Genomic DNA, 19,325 nt, shown 5'->3' on the forward strand with positions numbered 1-19,325 from the left:
TGAGGAAAATACTCAGGATCAAATGGGAGTACAGACACACAAACATCAGCGTTCTAGAGGAAGCCAGGATACCGAGCATCACCACTTTAATAATGCAGCACCAACTCCGATGGACAGGACATCTCATCCACATGGCTGACACCCGCCTCCCCAAACAGATGTTATACTCCCAGCTGGAGAGAGGTCCGCGAGCAAAAGAAACGTTTTAAGGACAACCTCAAGACCAATCTCAAGAAATTCCAAATAACATCTCAGGACTGGGAGCGCATTGCCTTGAACAGGAACTGCTGGAGGGCAGCGGTGCAAGAAGGTGCAGCACATCACGAAAAGGAACTCCGCCGTGTCGCAGAAACCAAACGACAATTCCGTAAGGAAAGACAAAAACAGGCTCCAGCACGACCACAAACCACCACCACTTTCCCCTGCCCACACTGCTCAAAAATATGTGGATCCCGGATCGGCCTCTACGCCCACCTGCGGACCCACAAGTAGACGACCCTGAGAAAAAGACAGTCATACTCGTCCCGAGTGACCGCCGATGATGATGATGATGATGATATACACATATATATATATTTTTTTTTCACTGCACATGTAAACTGGTGAAGAAAAATCTTAATAAGAGCAAACTAAAGATTTAATGCATCTTTTTTACAACTGAAGTAACATAAGAGCATAAACAACACGCTGAGAGAGACTCGGTTATGATGGTGTCAAAAAATGTTTCTGTTTTAATTTGTACTGATCAACAATATGCCTGAAAACATTTAGAGCCGACATTTTACAGTAAATGGCATGTACAGTTAATTTAATCGCAAACATTTGAATTCATGTACAGTATTTACAGTGCAGAGACACTGACTGATGTACAGCTCGCATTAAAATGGTTAACAATCAGTTAATGTTGTGCACATTTGCATCTTGTGATAAGAGCTTGGGGGGAAAAAACATTATCGACAGTTGTCTTATTTTTTAAATGCCACACACTGTATGATATGACAAAATATCAATGGTGAGGGCAGAGGTTTTGTAGCAGTTTATTACAATTAATGGTTTTTCAAAGTGACGATTCCACGAGAATATTGATGGTGAAAACAAGCTAGTATGAGCCAGTTGAGTATTGATTCGATGACCGCAAGAAAAAAGAAAATATTGATTTAATTTAATCAAAAATTCTATCTTGAGGTTACAGATTTCCTGTATTATTAACTCTCAGTGTTAAAAGCAAAGGTTAATCGCAGTTCATATTGATCCAGTGAGTTAATTAACATAAAATCTTAAATTAGCCATATGAATCATTGTCATGTTCAGTTACATTTTTAGGTCATAAAGAAAACACTTTTACACTGTGCCACTTTTCTACAGACAAATTCTTGGACATTCCTTCCTCATTTTTTCTTCTTGAAAGCTTTCATGAAGCTCAAGCATTATACCTGCATTGCATTGTGAAGATGCACTAAGTTTCATCTTAAAGTGACAAAGATTGCTTTTGTGTGAAGCATAACACACATACGTAGGTAGGGAGGGGAATACTGGTGAGGAAAAAGAAAAAGTTGGAGCACATTCACTAATGATACCACAACTTGTGTTATTTTGAGAATACATTTGTAACATGGTAATATATTGTATGATTAAGAATGTCATCTACTGCTGAATTAGCACCAGAATGTTTGCAACAATAATGTCTAATACAAGTACTCAGAAGTACTTTAAGACCCCAAGTTTAGATATTATAAAACAAATCTAAGAGATGATAAGAGGTTGAGTGTGATCTGAGGTAGCATGATGATTTAAATTATAGGAAGATGCTATGCTATTGCCCAATTTTGAGTTTAACTAGCTTTTCAATATTTTCTAAAGATAAATATTAAGTGGTCTGTGCCTGTCATGGCTATAATCCCCAGATTATCAACTAGCCTGTCCTGTGAAGGGTGCTTCGTGATATGGACCTTTCAGTCTGTACACGAGCGCTGCCACAGTTTGGATCACATTGTTGGCAGTAAACCGGATTTGTTTCCGGTGAGGATTAGACTCTGAGTTGTCCTTTGTCACTTATTATCTTTAGGGTCAGACGCTGCTGAGTCTTTGAGGTCTTCCGGATTGGGGTCCTCTGCAGATGATTTCGTTTTGTTCAAGCAGCTATCTTCCACTCTTAGTGAAGTAGTTTACATCAGAGTATGAAGCGGTTGGTATTAGAATCAGCACCTCAAAATCTGAAACTATGAGCCTCAGTTAGAAAAGGCTTCAATCCCTCCCTGGGATGAGGATGAGCACCTGCCCCAGGTGTAAGAGTCCAAGTATCTTGGGGTCTTGCTCGCATGAGGATTTTTTTTTTTTAGCGAGAGATTGACAGTGATGCGTACTTTGCATCGGTCTGTCGAAATGAAAAGTGAGCTGTGGCAAGGTGATTCTCAATTTACCAGTCCATCTATGTTTCTATCATCACCTTCGGGCACAAGATGTAGATAGTAGAAAAAACAAAATCACAAACAGCTGCTAGAATGAGATTGCTCCATAGGGTTTCACTATCCCTAAATAATACTCTAGGAGGAGGTAAGCAACCCTGGAGGTGCTCAGAGTAAAGTTCACAATGTCTCTCAGCTGCCCTGGAGATGTCTCAGGATCTCATGGAAGAGATGGACAAAGTGGCAAAACAAGTCTGAGGTTCACTGCTTAGGCAGCTGTCCAAATGATCAAACCACAGAGCAGTGGAAGAAGACGAATGAACAGATTGATGGAATTAGGTATTTAAAAATACATCTTGAAATTCAAGATTTGATGTGGCTCAATTATCTTCCAGGATATTATAGTAGGTTCTCATATTTTGTTCTTTCTTACCAAGTAGAAATTTACAAATCACCACTGATACATTATCAGCTGTAAATATGTTGCAGACATGTTTCTATAACAACAATACCCATTAAAAAATGAACATCAGTACAATTCAGCTTTAAGATGAAGCTGAAAATGATAACTTCCTTGAATTGAAAAAATCTTCTATTTTAGGCATAAAGATATACAACAGTTCCACCCTAAAGACTTTCAGTTCAGCTGGGTACTCACCAAGAGTGAGACACTACTTACTTTCAAGAAAACTCTTAGGAAAACCAAAATATATATGATTCTCCTTTCAATCAAATCAAAAGCTGGTGTCAATATCAGTGTGATCCATCTTGGTCACAACTTAATTTTATCAATCACATACTTTCACATTAGGCTCACATTTGGAGCACTTTGCGCGTGCCACTCTGTTAAACCAACTGCTGGCTCTGCTGGTCAGTTCAGTGAATTGCTTGTCCCGCCCACTGGCAAAGCATCAATGCAATTGGAGGATCTTACTGTCAGTCACAAACTTCAGACTATCAAGATACTGTACTTTTACTCTCACAGCAGCAATGGATATGTGCTCTTGCTTCAAACAAAATGCCAAACAATCAAATTACAATGTGAGTCCCACAAGCTGTGGTCCTATCAGTGGTCCTTCAAACAATACTGTCCTGCAGCAGAGGTTCAAAATCCTCATCACTGGTGGTGGGAGGAGTTTCTTCGTCGCTGCCTGGTAGAGGTGTGTTAATATGGATGCCTGCCAGTGACGACAGCGACTCTTTGCTTGTTGGGCGAGGCTTGTCACTGAGAGGCAGCTGGGATGACGAAGAGGCGGAAGATGCTTTTTCTGGGATGAAGAGAGCAACGAGGAAGGCGACAATCACTGTACATGACCCCAAAAGGAAAGGTGGGCCAGGGATGAGCGTTTGCTAGAACAAACAAGAAAAAAAAAAGTTAATAATTTAATAAAGTGCTGGTTTGATATCTTGTTCCTCCTGTGTTTTATTAAAAACAATCAAGAGTCTCTTTAATTTCTTTATGTATGTACCTCAGTGGGACTGTGAAGAGGCAGGGGGTCAAAGTCTCCCTCGATGGGGTCCATAGTGTTGAGCTCCACATTGAAGAGAAAGAAGATAAATCCATACAGAGCTGGACCTAAACCGTTACACAGACCTCGGATACCCGTGATCATTCCCTGCGCCACACCTATGGGGACATATTGAACTCAGGTCAACATAATAAGTGACTTAGCTACAGACTGCTAAGTGCTCATAATACATGACCTCTTCACATGAGTCCAGTCACCAATCTTAATACTGGTGCAGTGACCTTTCATTGTGAGAGAGATGGGATCTTAGCAGAAAAGGGTAGAAATTCTCTTTGTCACCTTGCTTATCTGGATCAGCAGACTGTGACACCAAAGCTGAGACTGCAGGGAAGGTTATAGAGGACATGGCTGCAACAGCACCAGCTGCCCACATCATCCTGTAAACATAAACGCCCAAACACATGACAACATGATTATCTGGGGGAATAAGGTGGGAGTTAAGGTATCCTTCGCAGAGTCTGAACAGTGGTGATGTTCATGCAAAAAAAAAAAAAAAACACAAATGGATCTCACCAAGGCTCTGATCCAAAGCCATACCAGGCCAGTTGAAGAATCTGGAAGCCCAGACCCAACAGAACTGTGTTCTTATTACCAAGAGTCCTCATAAGCAGTGTGAGCACAAGAGTCTGAAGATGAAAAACAGCCAAATTATTATTATCATTTTTTTTTATACTTCATGAGTTGAGCTGCATAAAAAAAGTCTGCTTAGCTGAAATTATGATAGGGTCACTATCAAATATTTTTAGATTGATTTATCGAATAGTCGAATAGTTGGACAGTTTTATTTGCATTAAATGGTATTAAAAACATTTTCCGCATTCCGCTTATGTTGTATGTTTTGCGAGTGGTTGCTTTTTGAAAAATGGACAGTTGAGAGGCTAAAAACAAAGAGCTAACTAAGCCATGCTGTTAGTTTTGAATATTCGCTTAGACTACGTATGATAACTACTAACACCAACTACAACAGCAGCAGCAGCAGCAGCAGCGACAGACACAACTACGACAAAATAGCATATTAATGTCACGACACGATTGTTCTCATAATCTGGTTTCCTTATTCCACTTCATTAGCTGTAGTGCTCGGGGGCACGGTGACATACTGGTTAGCACGTCTGCCTCACAGTGAGGAGGGTGGACGTTCGATTCCACCTCCAGCCCTCCCTGTGTGGAGTTTGCCTGTTCTCCCCGTGCCAGCGTGGGTTTTCTCCGGGCACTCCAGTTTCCTCCCACATCCCAACAACATGCTTGGTAGGCCGATTGAGCACTCCAAATTCCGATTGAGCACTCTAAATTGCGAGGTGTGAGTGTGGATGGTTGTTCGTCTATGTGTGCCCTGCAATTGGCTGGCAACCAGTTCAGGGTGTCCCCCCACCTACTGTCCGATGATGGCTGGGATAGGCTCCAGCACGCCCGCGACCCCCGTGGGGACAAGCGGTACAGAAAATGGATGGATGGATGGATGGATGGATGGATAGCTGTAGTGCAAAAATCTTCTTGAGTGTTTTACCTGTGCAACAATGGAGAGAATTCCTACAACTCCAATAAAAACAGCAATTGTTGTAGAGGAGAAATTGACGACCTGCAAGGATTTTACAAAAGTGAATATGATTAAACATGCTGATGAAATATTGCAGATTTACAACAAAAATGTATTTGTTTTCCTTTTCTTTCCTCTTTAAGTTAATAATTAGATTAAGTGTTACCTTAAAACATCTAAGAGAGAAAATACACATCCACTGCACGACAGATTGTATTTTTCACTCTACTTAAACATCTTAATTCTGTTTAACTCTGTCTAATTTGGTTTATTGTATTTTATTTTGATTGCTCTGATTGACGAATTGAAATCTGCTGTTCCAAAATTCCCCCGCCCTTTGTTCCCAATACGATGAGAAAATGAGAAAATACGTTCATCTTGAATGCTTTTCACTAAATGTAAGTCGTTTTCTTGAACGTTATGTGTTTGAACTCATATTTCCACCATGAGATGAATTTTTTTTTGGAGGCGAGATCCCTCCCTCCAAACGCTGTAATTTCCAGACTGTTCAGTGCATCTCAATATAAGTTAAAGAAAATTGGATTTAATGTAATTTTAAGGAAAATACTATTTTGTGATGTAAAATGACCTGTTTCGAGATATAATTCTTTGTTCAAATCAAAAACCGCTATAAGGGAGTGTTATAAGGGAGTGTAGCTTCAAACATCGGTGGACCTATTAAAGAGAAGTGGTGTGTGTATCTTACCTGTCGCAGGTAGAGGAAGAAGCTGGAGTACTGTCCAGCCTCGGGTAAGTATGACAGGAACACTGTGATACATATGAGTAGGACTGTAGGGTCCTGACCCACCTTCCTCAGAGACTGAAAGAAAGAGAGCAAAACAACAATAGAAAGACAGGAAATACAAGACAGAAGTAGGTAAAAAAAGCACCGCCACATCTTAGTTATGGTTTACTTCGGAAGGCGGTTATGACTATGAACCCAAATAATATGATGCCGGATGATATGATCACCTCTTACTACATACAAAAGAACAGCCAGTGAAGATGGTTTGTTCAAATATTATTTCATTTATTTAAAAAATGGGACAGGTTGGAGGATTAAATATTTTATGATTGATTGATAACCCTATTAGCAAAGCATTTGTGTGCATAAAGGTCACAATATTCGCATCAGGTCATCATGAGTCAGAATTTCCTTTAGGTGTATTATATTTATTGTCTTATTGATAAGCTCAGTGGCCTTGTGGTATGAGTGTCCGCCCTGAGACTGGGAGGTCGTGGGTTCGATCCCTGGCCGAGTCATACCAAAGACTATAAAAAATGGAACCTGATGCCTCCCTCCTTGACACTCAGCAGGGGTCACCAACCTTTCTTAAACGGAGAGCTACTTCCTGGGTACTGATTAAAGCAAAGGGCTACCAGTTTGACACATACTTCTGAAATAGTCAATTTGCTCAATTTGGCTTTCACTATGTGTTATTATTGTCATTTCCAGTTCACATGTAAGTGTGATTTTAACAAGAATAGCAAAAATACAGTCAAACCTTGGTTTTTGACCACAATCCGTTCCAGAAGGCGGTTCGAGAAGCAAATCGGTCGAATTCCGAATCTATTTTTACAAATAATGGGAAAAAATATAATCCGTTTCAAGACAAAAAAACCCGCCTTTCTTAAGCATTTTTTCATTTGCGCATATTTGTCCGATCGCGCAACATCAGCGCACCGCCGAACGCGTAAACCGTAGCGCGTCGCCCACCGCGCAACTGCACCGCGCCGGTCGCATTATTGTGACAGAGCCGTCGCTGAAATTTAGAAAATATTTCTAAAGTCCTGAGGTACTTTCCAAAATTTAAGTGGACCTAAGTGCGCAGGGAGCTTAATTTTGTCCGATCGCGCAACAGCAGCGCACCGCCGAACACGCAACCGTAGCGCGTCGCTGACCGCGCAACTGCACCGTGCTGGTCGCATTATTGTGACAGAGCGGTCGCTAAAATTTAGAAAATATTTTTAAAGTCCTGATGTACTTTAAAAAATCTAAGTGGACCTCAGTGCGCAGGGAGCTTAATTTGGTCCGATCGCTTAACCGCAGCGCACCGCCGAACGCGCAACGTCGCCCACCCCGCAACTACACCGCGCTGGGCGCGTTACTGTGACAGAGCCGTCGCTAAAATTTGGAAAATATTTTAAAAGTTTTGATGTACTTTCCAAAATTTAAGTGGACCTCAGTGCGCAGGAATCTTAATTTTGTCCGATCACGCAACCGCAGCGCGCCGGGCGCTCACTGTCACATTGCTTTAAGAGCGTCTTTGTGTTTCAGAATTTCTTTACTGCTCCCACTTGCTGTCTTTGGAGTCATGATTAGGGGTTAATACAATCCTCAAAGTAACGAAAATACAATAACAACGGAGTCAGTCGGCATCCGGGCCGCGCGGTCGGGTTTTCTCGGGTCCTCCCGGCTCATCTCGCGAGGTTCGACCTCCGAATTTTGTTCTACAACCGAAGCAAAAAAATCTCGAATTTTTTGTTCGAATTCCGATTATTTCGAGAACAGGGACGTTCAAAAACCGAGGTTTGACTGCAAAATAAATAGATGCAGCTCAGTGACAAGTGCCGCTATTTGAGCTAATTTTAGAACAGTCCTGCGGGCGACTCGTGCGGTCCTCACGGGCGACCTGGTGCCCGCGGGCAACGTGTTGGTGACCCCTGACACTCAGCATTTAAGGGTTGGATTGGGAATGCTGTAAAGCTGCACCTTCTTAGGGCGCCCTGCATGTGGCAGTACCTGCACCTGCTGGGCAAACGGCCCTCTGAAGGCGAGAGCGCGGCAAGGGGACGGCACGGCCGCTTGACACTTAAAACAATATTTGTGCTGGTAAAACTTGCAGAAATAACTGCTAGTCTACTCATCCTTCGGCTCGACGGGAGATTCCATCATCATTGATAAATAGCAAATGTCAGAGCAAAGTAAATTTTGATTGACTAGCAAACCTGAAATGATATGGTGGGCCCCCTGTGGTGGTTCTGTGGGAGTGATCTTACTCACTGGTTTTATGTTTTTAAAGATTGCATTTTCATCATTTTAGTAAAAATACACATTTATAACTATTATTATTATTGCTATTTTTCCATCATTATATTTTATTTTCAATTTTTATTTTGTTTCTGCTGCTTTTATCTGAATAAAGTTGAGTTAAGTAGTACATGCATCCATGGTATGAATGTGATTGTTATTGGGCTAATTTTGTATTAATGTTCTTCTAAAGTGGCTTAAGTAAGGTAGATGCAAAAGGTAAGTACCTGTGCAAGTGTAGACTTTTCCTAGTAATCCAAATTGTCATTTTTAAATACAGTTACTTACAGCGAAGGGGTCCGCTTGTTCCCAGGATATTGGTGCACCCCAGGTATTAAGCCTCATTTTGTCCGGCAGAGACTCAGGCACAGCAAGCAGGATGAAGCAGATGTCGACGAGGGCGATCAGTGTAGCCACCAGAACCACCAGGTTGTCCCCATACCATGCTGACAAATATGCCCCAATTGCTGGACTTGTCACCAGGCTAGCTGCAAACGTAGCAGACACCTGGAACAAATGGACAATAGGAGGAATGGAATGCAGCATTGCGTTGACTTGAAATGAACATTTTCTTTAACTGCACATGCCGGCTCCACAAGCAGCCAAACATGTAACTATAAAATAATAATTTTGCAGTGACTCACTGGCTGCCATTTAAATGGATGACAAATTGCAGCAATGAATCATTCACACTCCATATTTCAACAAAAGTCACAGGACTATTGACTTTTAATGTGTATCTTGTGTTCACTCGAAGCCTTAAAGATGAATCATAAACAACATATTTAAATTTGATGTGCCTCATTGTTTTCTTTTAAGCCCGTTTGTGAATGCCACGGGTTCAACTATCCGCTACAGCTGAGAAGCATACTGTAAGTCCTTTTTCAACAATGGTTAGCAAGCATTTGTTAATAAAATTAACAAACCTTAAAAGAAAGGACAAGATAATCCAGTACTTACCAGACCATAAGCTGTACTCCGCTCTCTTTCATCTGTCACATCAGCAACATACGCAAAAATGACAGAGAAGGTGACAGAGAACGCTCCTGACATGGAGATCATGGCAAAGTACCACCTGTTAAAGAAGGAAGAGAGAAGTCACATCATAGATATATTTGTGAAAAAGAATTTCAATTTTACTTCTTGGCCATTGCTCATTTTTTAGCAATATTAGCAAAGGTATAAATCACTAAATACTATTTAAGGAAATGGCTTTAGTGGTTGAATAAAGAAGAGTTGATGCTTGCCACAGTTTGAGACTGACGATTATATATATATAGTATATATATAGACAAGTATATTGTAAATAGAAGCAGTGATAAGTTGGCCACGCGTTCGTAGTAATGGGATGATCAATGTTACTTGTTAATTGCTTAACACTAACACAAAAGTCTCTAAAAAAAAACATAATTTTGACTTAGAGGCTCAGCATTTGAGAAATGGCTATTGCACAGGTGTCAAACTCAAGGCTCGGGGGCCAGATACGGCCCGCCGCATCATTTTATGTGGTCCACGAAGACAAATTGTGCATCAAATTCATGTGTCATTACTAGAATTACAAATTGTCTTCACTTTTAATATCTTTTTTTTTTTTTAATATTTGACCAGTTTTTACTCCTCTGGTTTGAAAACGAGTTATTTGTCAGTTTGTTTTGTACCTTTTACTGTATATAATATGAGGTGCTCATACATTTATTTGGGTTGACAGTCATAATGGCCCTCCGAAAGAAGCTATGACAACAACGCGGCTCGCGATAAAAATGAGTTTGACACCCCTGGTCTATTGGATACAGCAGAACAAATGATTCCGTGCAATGTAATGAAAACTGTGAAGTTAATTTTTATTGTGGAAAAAGATTACACCGTGACCTACCAAGGGCTGAGTCTCATGAGGGGGATTGGGGCACAGGTGAAGAAGACAGTGACCAACAGGAACGAACGCCTCCCCCACACATCAGACAAAGCACCAATCAGAGGGGCAGACATGAACGATAAAAGACCCTTGACAGGAGGAAAAGAAAGTCAGTGACAGCAAAAAACACTTGTAAAAAATGCTGAATAGTAGTTAATAAGGCCAATGTCTTGTTTAAAATTGATTCTAGTCCTACCAAAATGTGAATTTTCTATGCCATTATGTTTCTGTATATCAATTCAACTCTTGACGATGTAATTTGCAGTAACCCGAGTAGTCTGATTTAAATTTTCCCCCCAAAAAATGCAAAATCCATACCAATGATTTGCAAATAACATTTTTGAAAAACATTTTTACCTTCACGCCTTGAATGAGTCCATTCATCAGAAACGTATGCTGTGGAAATGTTTCATGTAACACCTACACAGAAAGACAATAAAGATAGATCATATTTTCATATTGTTTAATAAACTTTGTACAATCACTGCCACTGTATCTAAAAATAAGGCAGCTACACGACTTGAACTACATTGGTAATTCTCAAAATATATTTTAACCACCAAATCAAGTCACAAAGATAATATTTCTTTTACTGAATGGTATCATTATTGATATTATTAGTATTTCTGCATTCAACAAAAATATATATTAAACTCAGGGGTAAAAAGAAATTATATGAAGTAGAATTTCTAAAAAGTAATACCCTTCCTTTATTTGAGTCCTCATCATATTTATTAAATAAAAATGTGACTTCCACGAGTTCTGGTTTTGAGTAAAAAAATCGTCGATACATTTCCAAGCAGAAAAGCTATCTTCACGGATCACACCACTTTACCCAAGTTGTTTTGTTACTTTTTAAATACTAAATACATAAAATAAACAAAAATAATTGGTTAATAAATAGTTGGGGATTTTCTTTAAATACACTTTTAAGGAAATAAAATTGTTTCTGATTAATTGATGGAATATTTAGGAGACTAATGGGTTCTAAAAATATTTGATAGTGATAGTTCTAAAGTGTTTATCTCCTGTGCAATGACATTGATGAAGATAATTACTAAGATGAGCAAAAGCACTAAAATCCCAAGGCGGCTCGGTGGGGCACTGGTTAGCACATCCGCCGGTGTGGGTTGGATTCCACCTCCGGCCCTCCCTATCTTAAGTTTGCATGTTCTCCCCAAGCCCGAGTGGGTTTTCTCTGGGCACTCTGGTTTCCTCCCGCATCCCAAAAACATGCTTGGTACAAACGTCTATACAGCAAAACAAATGATTCCGTGCAATGTAATGAAAACTGTGAAAGGAACGTGGTAAGTTAATTGCTATTGAAAAGATTGCACTGTGGTCATGAGTTCATAAATTATATTGTTATTGAAAAGATTACACCATGGTCATGAGGAGAATGGTAGGCTGATTGAGCACTTCAAATTGTCCCTAGGTGTGATTGCGAGTTCAGGGTGTCCGCCGCCTACTGCCCGATGACTGCTGGGATAGGCTCCAGCACGCCCGCGACCCCCGTGGGGACAAGCGATATAGAATATGGATGGATAGACTAAAATCCCACTGCGACCTACAAAAAGCTTCCAATTTCTTCATTCAAAGTGATGACATCAACAAGGTTCAAATGGCCTTGTGAACTACTCTAAAGTGAAGTGCTATTCTGGACAGAAGACAACAGATGTTTTCACTGTGAATTGTTGACGAGTCTATACACTTGCCAAGATGCAACTTTGTTTTATGTGTGTGACACAAACTTACTTACCGTGAGCATGGGTGTGGTCAGCAAACCCCAGGCAAAGAACTCAAGGAAGATGACCACAACTGCATGGTACACACTTGGTCGGCCGATACCCTGTTGAAGCTAATACACACATTCAAATCACTACTATAGTTTAGTGAGGCAGAGAGGCATACAATCTAATTCTGCCACCAGAGTTTAATGTCACAGTTGGGGAGTGTCATATCTCTGTTAACTCAGTAAAACTCCATCACGGACATAAAATGATAATAGTGTGTGTATATATGTATATAGTATCTCTCTCTCTCTCTCTCTCTCTCTCTCTCTCTCTCTCTCTCTCTCTCTCTCTCTCTCTCTCTCTCTCTCTCTCTCTCTCTCTCTCTCTCTCTCTCTCTCTCTCTCTCTCTCTCTCTCTCTCTCTCTCTCTCTCTCTCTCTCTCTCTCTCTCTCTCTCTCTCTCTCTCTCTCTCTCTCTCTCTCTCTCTCTCTCTCTCTCTCTCTCTCTCTCTCTCTCTCTCTCTCTATATATATATATACACATACATATATATATATATATATACAACCATACATATATATATATATATATACATACATATATGTATACATATCACGCATTTAGTACATACACATACACACACACACACGCACACACACAATGAAATGTTCTTGTGATACCACCACGTTATTGTCATGTCAGTATGCATATACACTGCTCAAAAAAATTAAAGGAACACTTTGAAAACACATTAGATTTCAATGGTGACATTTTTTGGGAGCGATATCTATACCGATATGGACAGTTTAATGTCTCAGGAACAAAAGGATACCACATCTTTTGATGGAAATAAACGTTTTCAGCCTACAGAGGGCTCAGTATGCAAACACTCCAAAAATCAAAGTGAAAAAATGATATGGCAGACTCGTCCTTTTTGCCTAAATTCAATTTCTGCAACTCAAAATTATTTTCAATATCTTGTGTGGTCCCCACGAGCTTGTATGCATGCTTGACAACGTCGCGGCATGCTCCTAATGAGACGACGGATGGTGTCTTGTGAGATGTCCTCCCAGATCTGTCTAAGGGCATCACTGAGCTCCTGTAAAGTCTGAGGAGCAACCTGGCGGCGTATGATGGACCGAAACATTATGTCCCAGAGGTGTTCTATCGGGTTTAGATCAGGTGATCATGAGGGCCATTCAATTGTGTCAATTCCTTCATCCTCCAGATACTGTCTGCATACTCTTGCCACAACAGGCCGTGCATTGTTGTGGATCAGGAGGAACCCAGGACCTACTGCACCAGCATAGGGTGTGACCATGGGTGCAAGGATTTCATCCCGATACCTAATGGCAGTCACACTGCCGTTCTCTAGCCTGTAGAGGTCTGTTTGTCCCTCCATGGAAATGCCTCCCCAGACCATCACTGACCCACCACCAAACCGGTCATGCTGAATGTTGTTGCAGGCAGCATAGTGCTCTCCTTGGCTTCTCAAGACCCTTTCACGTCTATCACAGGTGCTCAGGGTAAACCTGCTCTCATCTGTGAAAAGCACAGGGCACCAGTGGCGGACTTGCCGATTCTGGTGTTCTATGGCAAATGCCAATCGAGCTCCACGGTGCTAAGCAATGAGCACGGGAAACACTACAGGACATTGTGTCCTGAGGCCACCTTCGTGAAGTCTGTTTCTGACTGTTTGGGCAGAGACATTCACACCAGTAGCCTGCTGGAGGTCATTCTGTAGGGCTCGGGCAGTGCTCAACCTGTTCCTCCTTGCACAAAGCTGCAGATATTGGTCCTGCTGATGGAATGAGGAACGTCTACGGCCCTGTTCAGCTCTCCTAGAGGAACTGCCTGTCTCCTGGAATCTCCTCCATGCTCTGGAGATTGTACTGGGAGACACATCAAATCTTCTTGCAACAGCATCCTGGAGGAGTTGGACAATGTGCGCAACTTTAGGAGGGTTAAGAAATCGCCTCATGCTCCAAGTTGTGATAATGACTCTAGCTAAAGCCAACACTTGTGGAAAAACAGTTAAAAAAGATCAAGAGGGAGGAACTTGAAATGGCCCCCACCTGCAAAATCAGTCTTGTTTTGGCGACCATCTCGTTGTTGCCCCTCTAGTGCACCTGTTGTTAATTCCATCAACACCAATGCAGCTGAAAGTGATTAACAACCCCCTCTGCCACGTACCTGACCAAAACATTATCAGAAAAGTCTAATTGAATTCAATACATACCCTGATAAAAAACTGTTCCTTTTGAGCAGTGTATTTTTGTTACATTTTGTTTGGTAGTGTGCCACGAGACTTTATTCATCCAAATCGTATGCCTTGGCTCAATAGAGGTTGGCAAACACTGCTCTACAATGTAAACCGATGTAATTAATTTGAAATTGATAGCCATCCAATCATTTTCTATACAGGTAAAGACAAACAACCATTCGCACTGTAAGTAAAATGATGTCTTCAATTTAATTTGCAAATCAGAGAATCCAGATAGAATAAACTCCACATAAAAAGGCTCGAGCTGGGATTCGAACACAACTGCAAATCTGTGAGGCATCTGTGCTACCCACTTATGCAGCGTGCAGTCTTAGTAATTGACAGGCATTACATAATTTTCTTATCCAACCAGCTGTACACAAAATTCAGTACAATACACAGGAGCAAAGTCCAAATCAATGTGTTTTCTTAACTAATCAACAACAAAATATTTGCTAATATGAATGACAATGTATGTGTCAGAGTGATTGCAATGCGGTGAGCTGAGTTCAGCAGAGATGTTAAAATGGACGCTTGAGCATCTATTGTAGAGGGTGCAGACTGCCACTGAACGCTGTGTGTTCGAGGCAGAGTTGTTATGTAACAGATAATGGCTGCATCCTGAGCACATCACCATTGCTCTGATCACAGCCGACTGATTGATTATAACACAAATGGGCCTCTGTCTTATAACGCGCCCTATTATACTGTTTGACTATATTGCGTTCAAACACTTATTCAAAACCTCGTTCTAATCAAATGAAATATTGGTCTGAAGGTGTGTTTTGCATACTGTGAAAAATAAATGTCAAATTATATCATAACATCATATGACAAATGAATTAATTCACGTGATCGCTTTCCAATCCAAATAGTGATAATTCCAATAACACGTGCAGGGTGAAATAAGGACAATGCTGAACGGATTGCTGAGGCAGAATGATGTCAAAATGGCGTGTCATCTACCCACCGCGGCCCCGTCCTTCATGACGATCTTCTTGACAAGAACCACTCGGCCGGTGCCTGCCGGCGGTTCCCCCGCCATCTCTTCACACCTGCCGCCGGTGACGAAGCATCCTTGCCGCGTTGATATCCGCGGTTCTCCGGGTGGTTCCAGGATGTCACCTTAAAGAGAGCCCCGAAGAGGCTAGACCGAGCGAAGGGATTACGAACAGAATGCAAGCAATAATGAGATGATCGTCTCAGGGTGGATAGTTTAGTTGGTTACTCCATCGGTTTAGTCAGCACTCAGCGGTTCACTCCGTTGGGATGGTGCATTCACGCATACTGTCAAGGTAGACATGAGAAGCACTGAACTTCCGGTTCGTCTTACGTTTCGCTATGGCGCAAAATTTTGCGGAGTTTATTGATTGATTGCAGTTGTTCTCATGCCTGTGTTACTCATTGCTTAAGACACAGCTATGAAGGGTCCATGAAGCACTGAGCAATTAACTAATTATGAGGTTCCATTTTGAATTGGCTCTCTCACTTTCTCGCACGGTGATTCGTTCAACCAATAAATACAGTAAATTGATCAAATTTAATTTATGTTGCTTCCTTCAAATGAAGGAAAGATGTCGATCGTGAACCACCGATTTGCGTCTGCGCATTTGGCAAAGTATATTTTTTACTTTGAAACATTCCGGTTGTTGTCGCAGTAACAGACGGAGACGGACTAGCAGTGTGTAATCTGATCACGTGTAAATGGCAGTGGTCTTGGCTGGCTGCTTGTGCGTGAGGGTTCGTGCGTGCGTTCGTGTGCCTGAAAAATGATGGAGGAAAACGTGACTGCCTCTTATCAATCAGAGAGATTTTTCAAAAAATGCTCTAACACATGATACATTTGCCACTCCTGATAGTCGAATACTATAAATAATTCCACTCCATGACGTTCACCGAAGTATACGGCCACATTCCAACAATTTTCATGTTGGGATTATGGAAGATTCTAAATTGTCCTTTGTTTGCATTCAAACATCCTCTATTAACTTCTATACAAAAATCACAGCCATAAAAAATAATGAGCAATCTCAAACCACCATGGCAAGCAGATGCTATGCTCGTCAGAATTACTACATACACAAGAATCTCACTCGTTTTCCAGGTTTAATAACGTGACGTTCCGCCTATAGCAGAATTTATAAATATGTTATAACATACAGTCCAAGTTGTTATGAATATAAATATTTAGTCAACCACTTTTCACTGTGCAGTAATTACAAGGTTCCTACAATACATCTTAGGGTAAATTAAATTTGCTGCATTATGTGTGAATTATATGGCTTTTAGAACATTTTATGAACCAGTGCTTGTGTCATGCTCAAGGACACTGGTCATTGGGGTTTAGGATTGAACCCACCACCTTGAATTCATTCTACGACTGAGCCATGCTGTGAAAAAGCCAATTTACTAGTTCACAATTAGAAATCACTGATAGCTACAAACAGTTGATGAATTTGAAAATGGGAGGGGGCACCTAATCTCACAGGTTGACTTATTCTAATAGGGCTGCTATTAGAATGAGTAACCACTGTAACTTTGCTGGGGGGGGCGTGAGACCTTTTCAAATTTGTTACGCTTGGTGAAAATACCCCCAAGAAACACAGAAAAGTGATGCTGCCGTGAACGGCGCTGCCAGGCCCTACTGGGAACAAAATAAAGTTTAATGCCTTGCTCAAGGACAATATGATACGATCATCGGGGTTAAGGATTCACAGGAACCCTAATTTACTATATAACCCAAATCTAAACTGAATCACAGAGGGTGGCTTTTTGTCGTTGCAGTAACCCTCAAACACCTGCCTTTGCATTCATACTCTGACATTTTGAGCTTAAATATAATTGTCAGCTTTCTTGTTTCTATTTCCTTTGGTTTTAAAGAATCAAGAATCCTTCACACAAAGCTCATTACTAGCAATGAATCTACTTCTTTATTTTCATTCTAATAAAAAAACGAAATTGAAGTGCTTCTCACAGTGCATGATAAATAATGAATAAGTAAAACACAGCAGACCATCTCTATTTCATCAATAAACCTAATATTACCTTATGTGGCCAGAGATTAATAAAGAGATGGCACTTGCAGAAAAAAAAGTCTAAATATGTTTGTTTTTTATTTCACTTTTCAGTGTTGTCTGCCTGATAGTAAAAGTTCAAACAGGTGATTTAGGAGGTTTTTTTTTTTTTTTTGCGCCTCACTGAAGCAAGATCTGTACAGTTTTATAAGGGAATGCAGACGATAATTGATGATCCTCTGGGTCATATTATTGAGCCTTTGGAGATCCTTACTTCGCCAGCTGTTATTGTCTGGTGGCAAGTCAGGGCTTGATTGGTTCATGTCAATGAACAATAAAGACCAGGCAGTCATCTACTGTAAGTTTATTTTTTAGAGTTTATCAATCCATCTGGTACAATTAACATATGAATGATTTGGAAATTTGGGAGGTAACTCATTGGTTAGTGTACCTATTATCTTGCAGACCTGATCGGATCCAATTGTAGGTATTGCTAGGCAACAGTGTTCAAGCAGGGGAGTGTGTAAACCATCTGTTACCTGAGCACCTGAGGACTGAGGGCAAAGTCATCTTCGGCTCAGCACAGCTTCAAGCTTCGCAACAATACCATCAGAAAAAGAAGAATAGTTAATTTTGTGACATTTAGCTCTGAAGCAGGTAGGTTTTGAGGACAAACAATCATTTGCAATTGCTAATGAATATTTCATGTCGTACGTCACATTGTAACAATGTTTGCAGCTTCACTGAGTAATTTTGTCTGGATTTATTTGCATCATTATTATAGTTATCAAGCAGCTCTCACTCACATCTTTTACAGTTATGATTTTACAGTATTGTATACTTTGTGTCTGCTCAAACAATGAAGATGGCATTGGCTAGCGGTCATTGGCTAGACAAAGAGATGAAGGGAGAGGCTCCATGTCCCAGGTGGGTCACATTTCAGCCACGATTACAACAGATGTTTCTCCACTATTGCAAGCAAGTTTTATGCCAATTAGTATTAGAGGTGTCAAAACCAATTGAATAATTGACAACAAATCGGTTATAAAATGAATCACTTCCTATTTCAATAATCGAGTTATCCTTAACATTTCTAAGCAAAATTTTGAAAATATCTGCTTTAACTTTGAGAAGGAATGACCACCGTCATGTGTGATATTGCTTAACTGTTGTTCAGCTGTTGTTGTTTTTATCACTAAATAATATTAGATAAACAACAATTGAATAATAAACAATAATCAGTCAAGAAAAATTCCACTCTAATGCAAATTAAATTGTTTCTAATGATTTGATTAATTGATAGAATAATCGATTTTAAAAATATTCAAGAGTAACAACCCTAATTAGTATGTAAATATTTGAGTCTGTTTTCTTGTTATTTGATAATCGTTTCTGTGTACTAATGACAGATATGGCCACGCTTCAGCTTTGGCAGGGAACATCGTCTTTCTCTTTGGAGGAGCCTCCAACTACAACCAAGAGGTGACTTGGTGTGGAATTTGTTAAATGGATACTTTGATACTACAGCCTACATTCATTTGCTTCAATTGATTAATTTAGGAGGACAACCCTGTTTACTTTGATGACTTCTACATGCTAACAGGTGCAGTACTGTACTTTCTGGGATCTTAAATTTTAATCCATATTGTTTGATCCTGCAGATGACTTGAAGAAGGGTATCTTGCGCAATTCAAACACGCCATAATTACTTGACGACACAATTAGTAAATACAGCCACAAATACTTACACACATTGAAAATAAATAATTCACATAATAATTACTAAGCCCAATCCGAGAGGTGACCAATGTTAATCAAAAGTGATATGTGTAGTTTCCCCAGATGATGTAATATGGGAGCAGATTCCACAGATTGGAGAGGTTCCCACAGCCAGACAAGGC

General features: G+C 40.4%; 1 protein-coding gene and 1 long non-coding RNA gene across 2 annotated transcripts; one reads left to right on the forward strand and one right to left on the reverse strand.

The window, feature by feature from the left end:
* Positions 1-702: 702 nt before the first annotated feature.
* slc71a2a (solute carrier family 71 member 2a) lies at positions 703-15,752 on the reverse strand. Its single transcript, XM_088392253.1, has 12 exons — positions 15,381-15,752; positions 12,174-12,272; positions 10,772-10,834; positions 10,376-10,503; positions 9,463-9,577; positions 8,791-9,009; positions 6,178-6,291; positions 5,442-5,513; positions 4,448-4,560; positions 4,214-4,311; positions 3,875-4,032; positions 703-3,755 (listed from the first exon to the last, which is right to left on the reverse strand). Exons 1-12 carry the CDS (start codon positions 15,453-15,455, stop codon positions 3,483-3,485), a joined length of 1,527 nt encoding a protein of 508 aa, XP_088248379.1. The 5' UTR covers positions 15,456-15,752; the 3' UTR covers positions 703-3,482.
* Positions 14,396-15,678, forward strand: LOC148390001 (uncharacterized). The gene is made up of 3 exons (XR_015861778.1): positions 14,396-14,493; positions 14,572-14,596; positions 15,310-15,678. It is a non-coding gene; the product is annotated as an uncharacterized LOC148390001 (long non-coding RNA).
* Positions 15,753-19,325: the final 3,573 nt, after the last annotated feature.

This window comes from Syngnathus floridae, chromosome 12 (genome assembly GCF_059516105.1).
Source record: "Syngnathus floridae isolate MCC-2025c chromosome 12, RoL_Sflo_1.0, whole genome shotgun sequence".
Taxonomy (NCBI): domain Eukaryota; kingdom Metazoa; phylum Chordata; class Actinopteri; order Syngnathiformes; family Syngnathidae; genus Syngnathus; species Syngnathus floridae.

Excerpts from the sequence above, each read along its gene's own strand:
- slc71a2a (XM_088392253.1), bottom strand. The coding sequence starts at position 15,455 with ATGGCGGGGGAACCGCCGGCAGGCACCGGCCGAGTGGTTCTTGTCAAG. Across the intron at positions 12,273-15,380 it reads TCATGAAGGACGGGGCCGCG|CTTCAACAGGGTATCGGCCG; the intron begins GTGGGTAGATGA and ends TGTGTGTATTAG. Across the intron at positions 4,312-4,447 it reads GGCTTTGGATCAGAGCCTTG|GATGATGTGGGCAGCTGGTG; the intron begins GTGAGATCCATT and ends TTATGTTTACAG.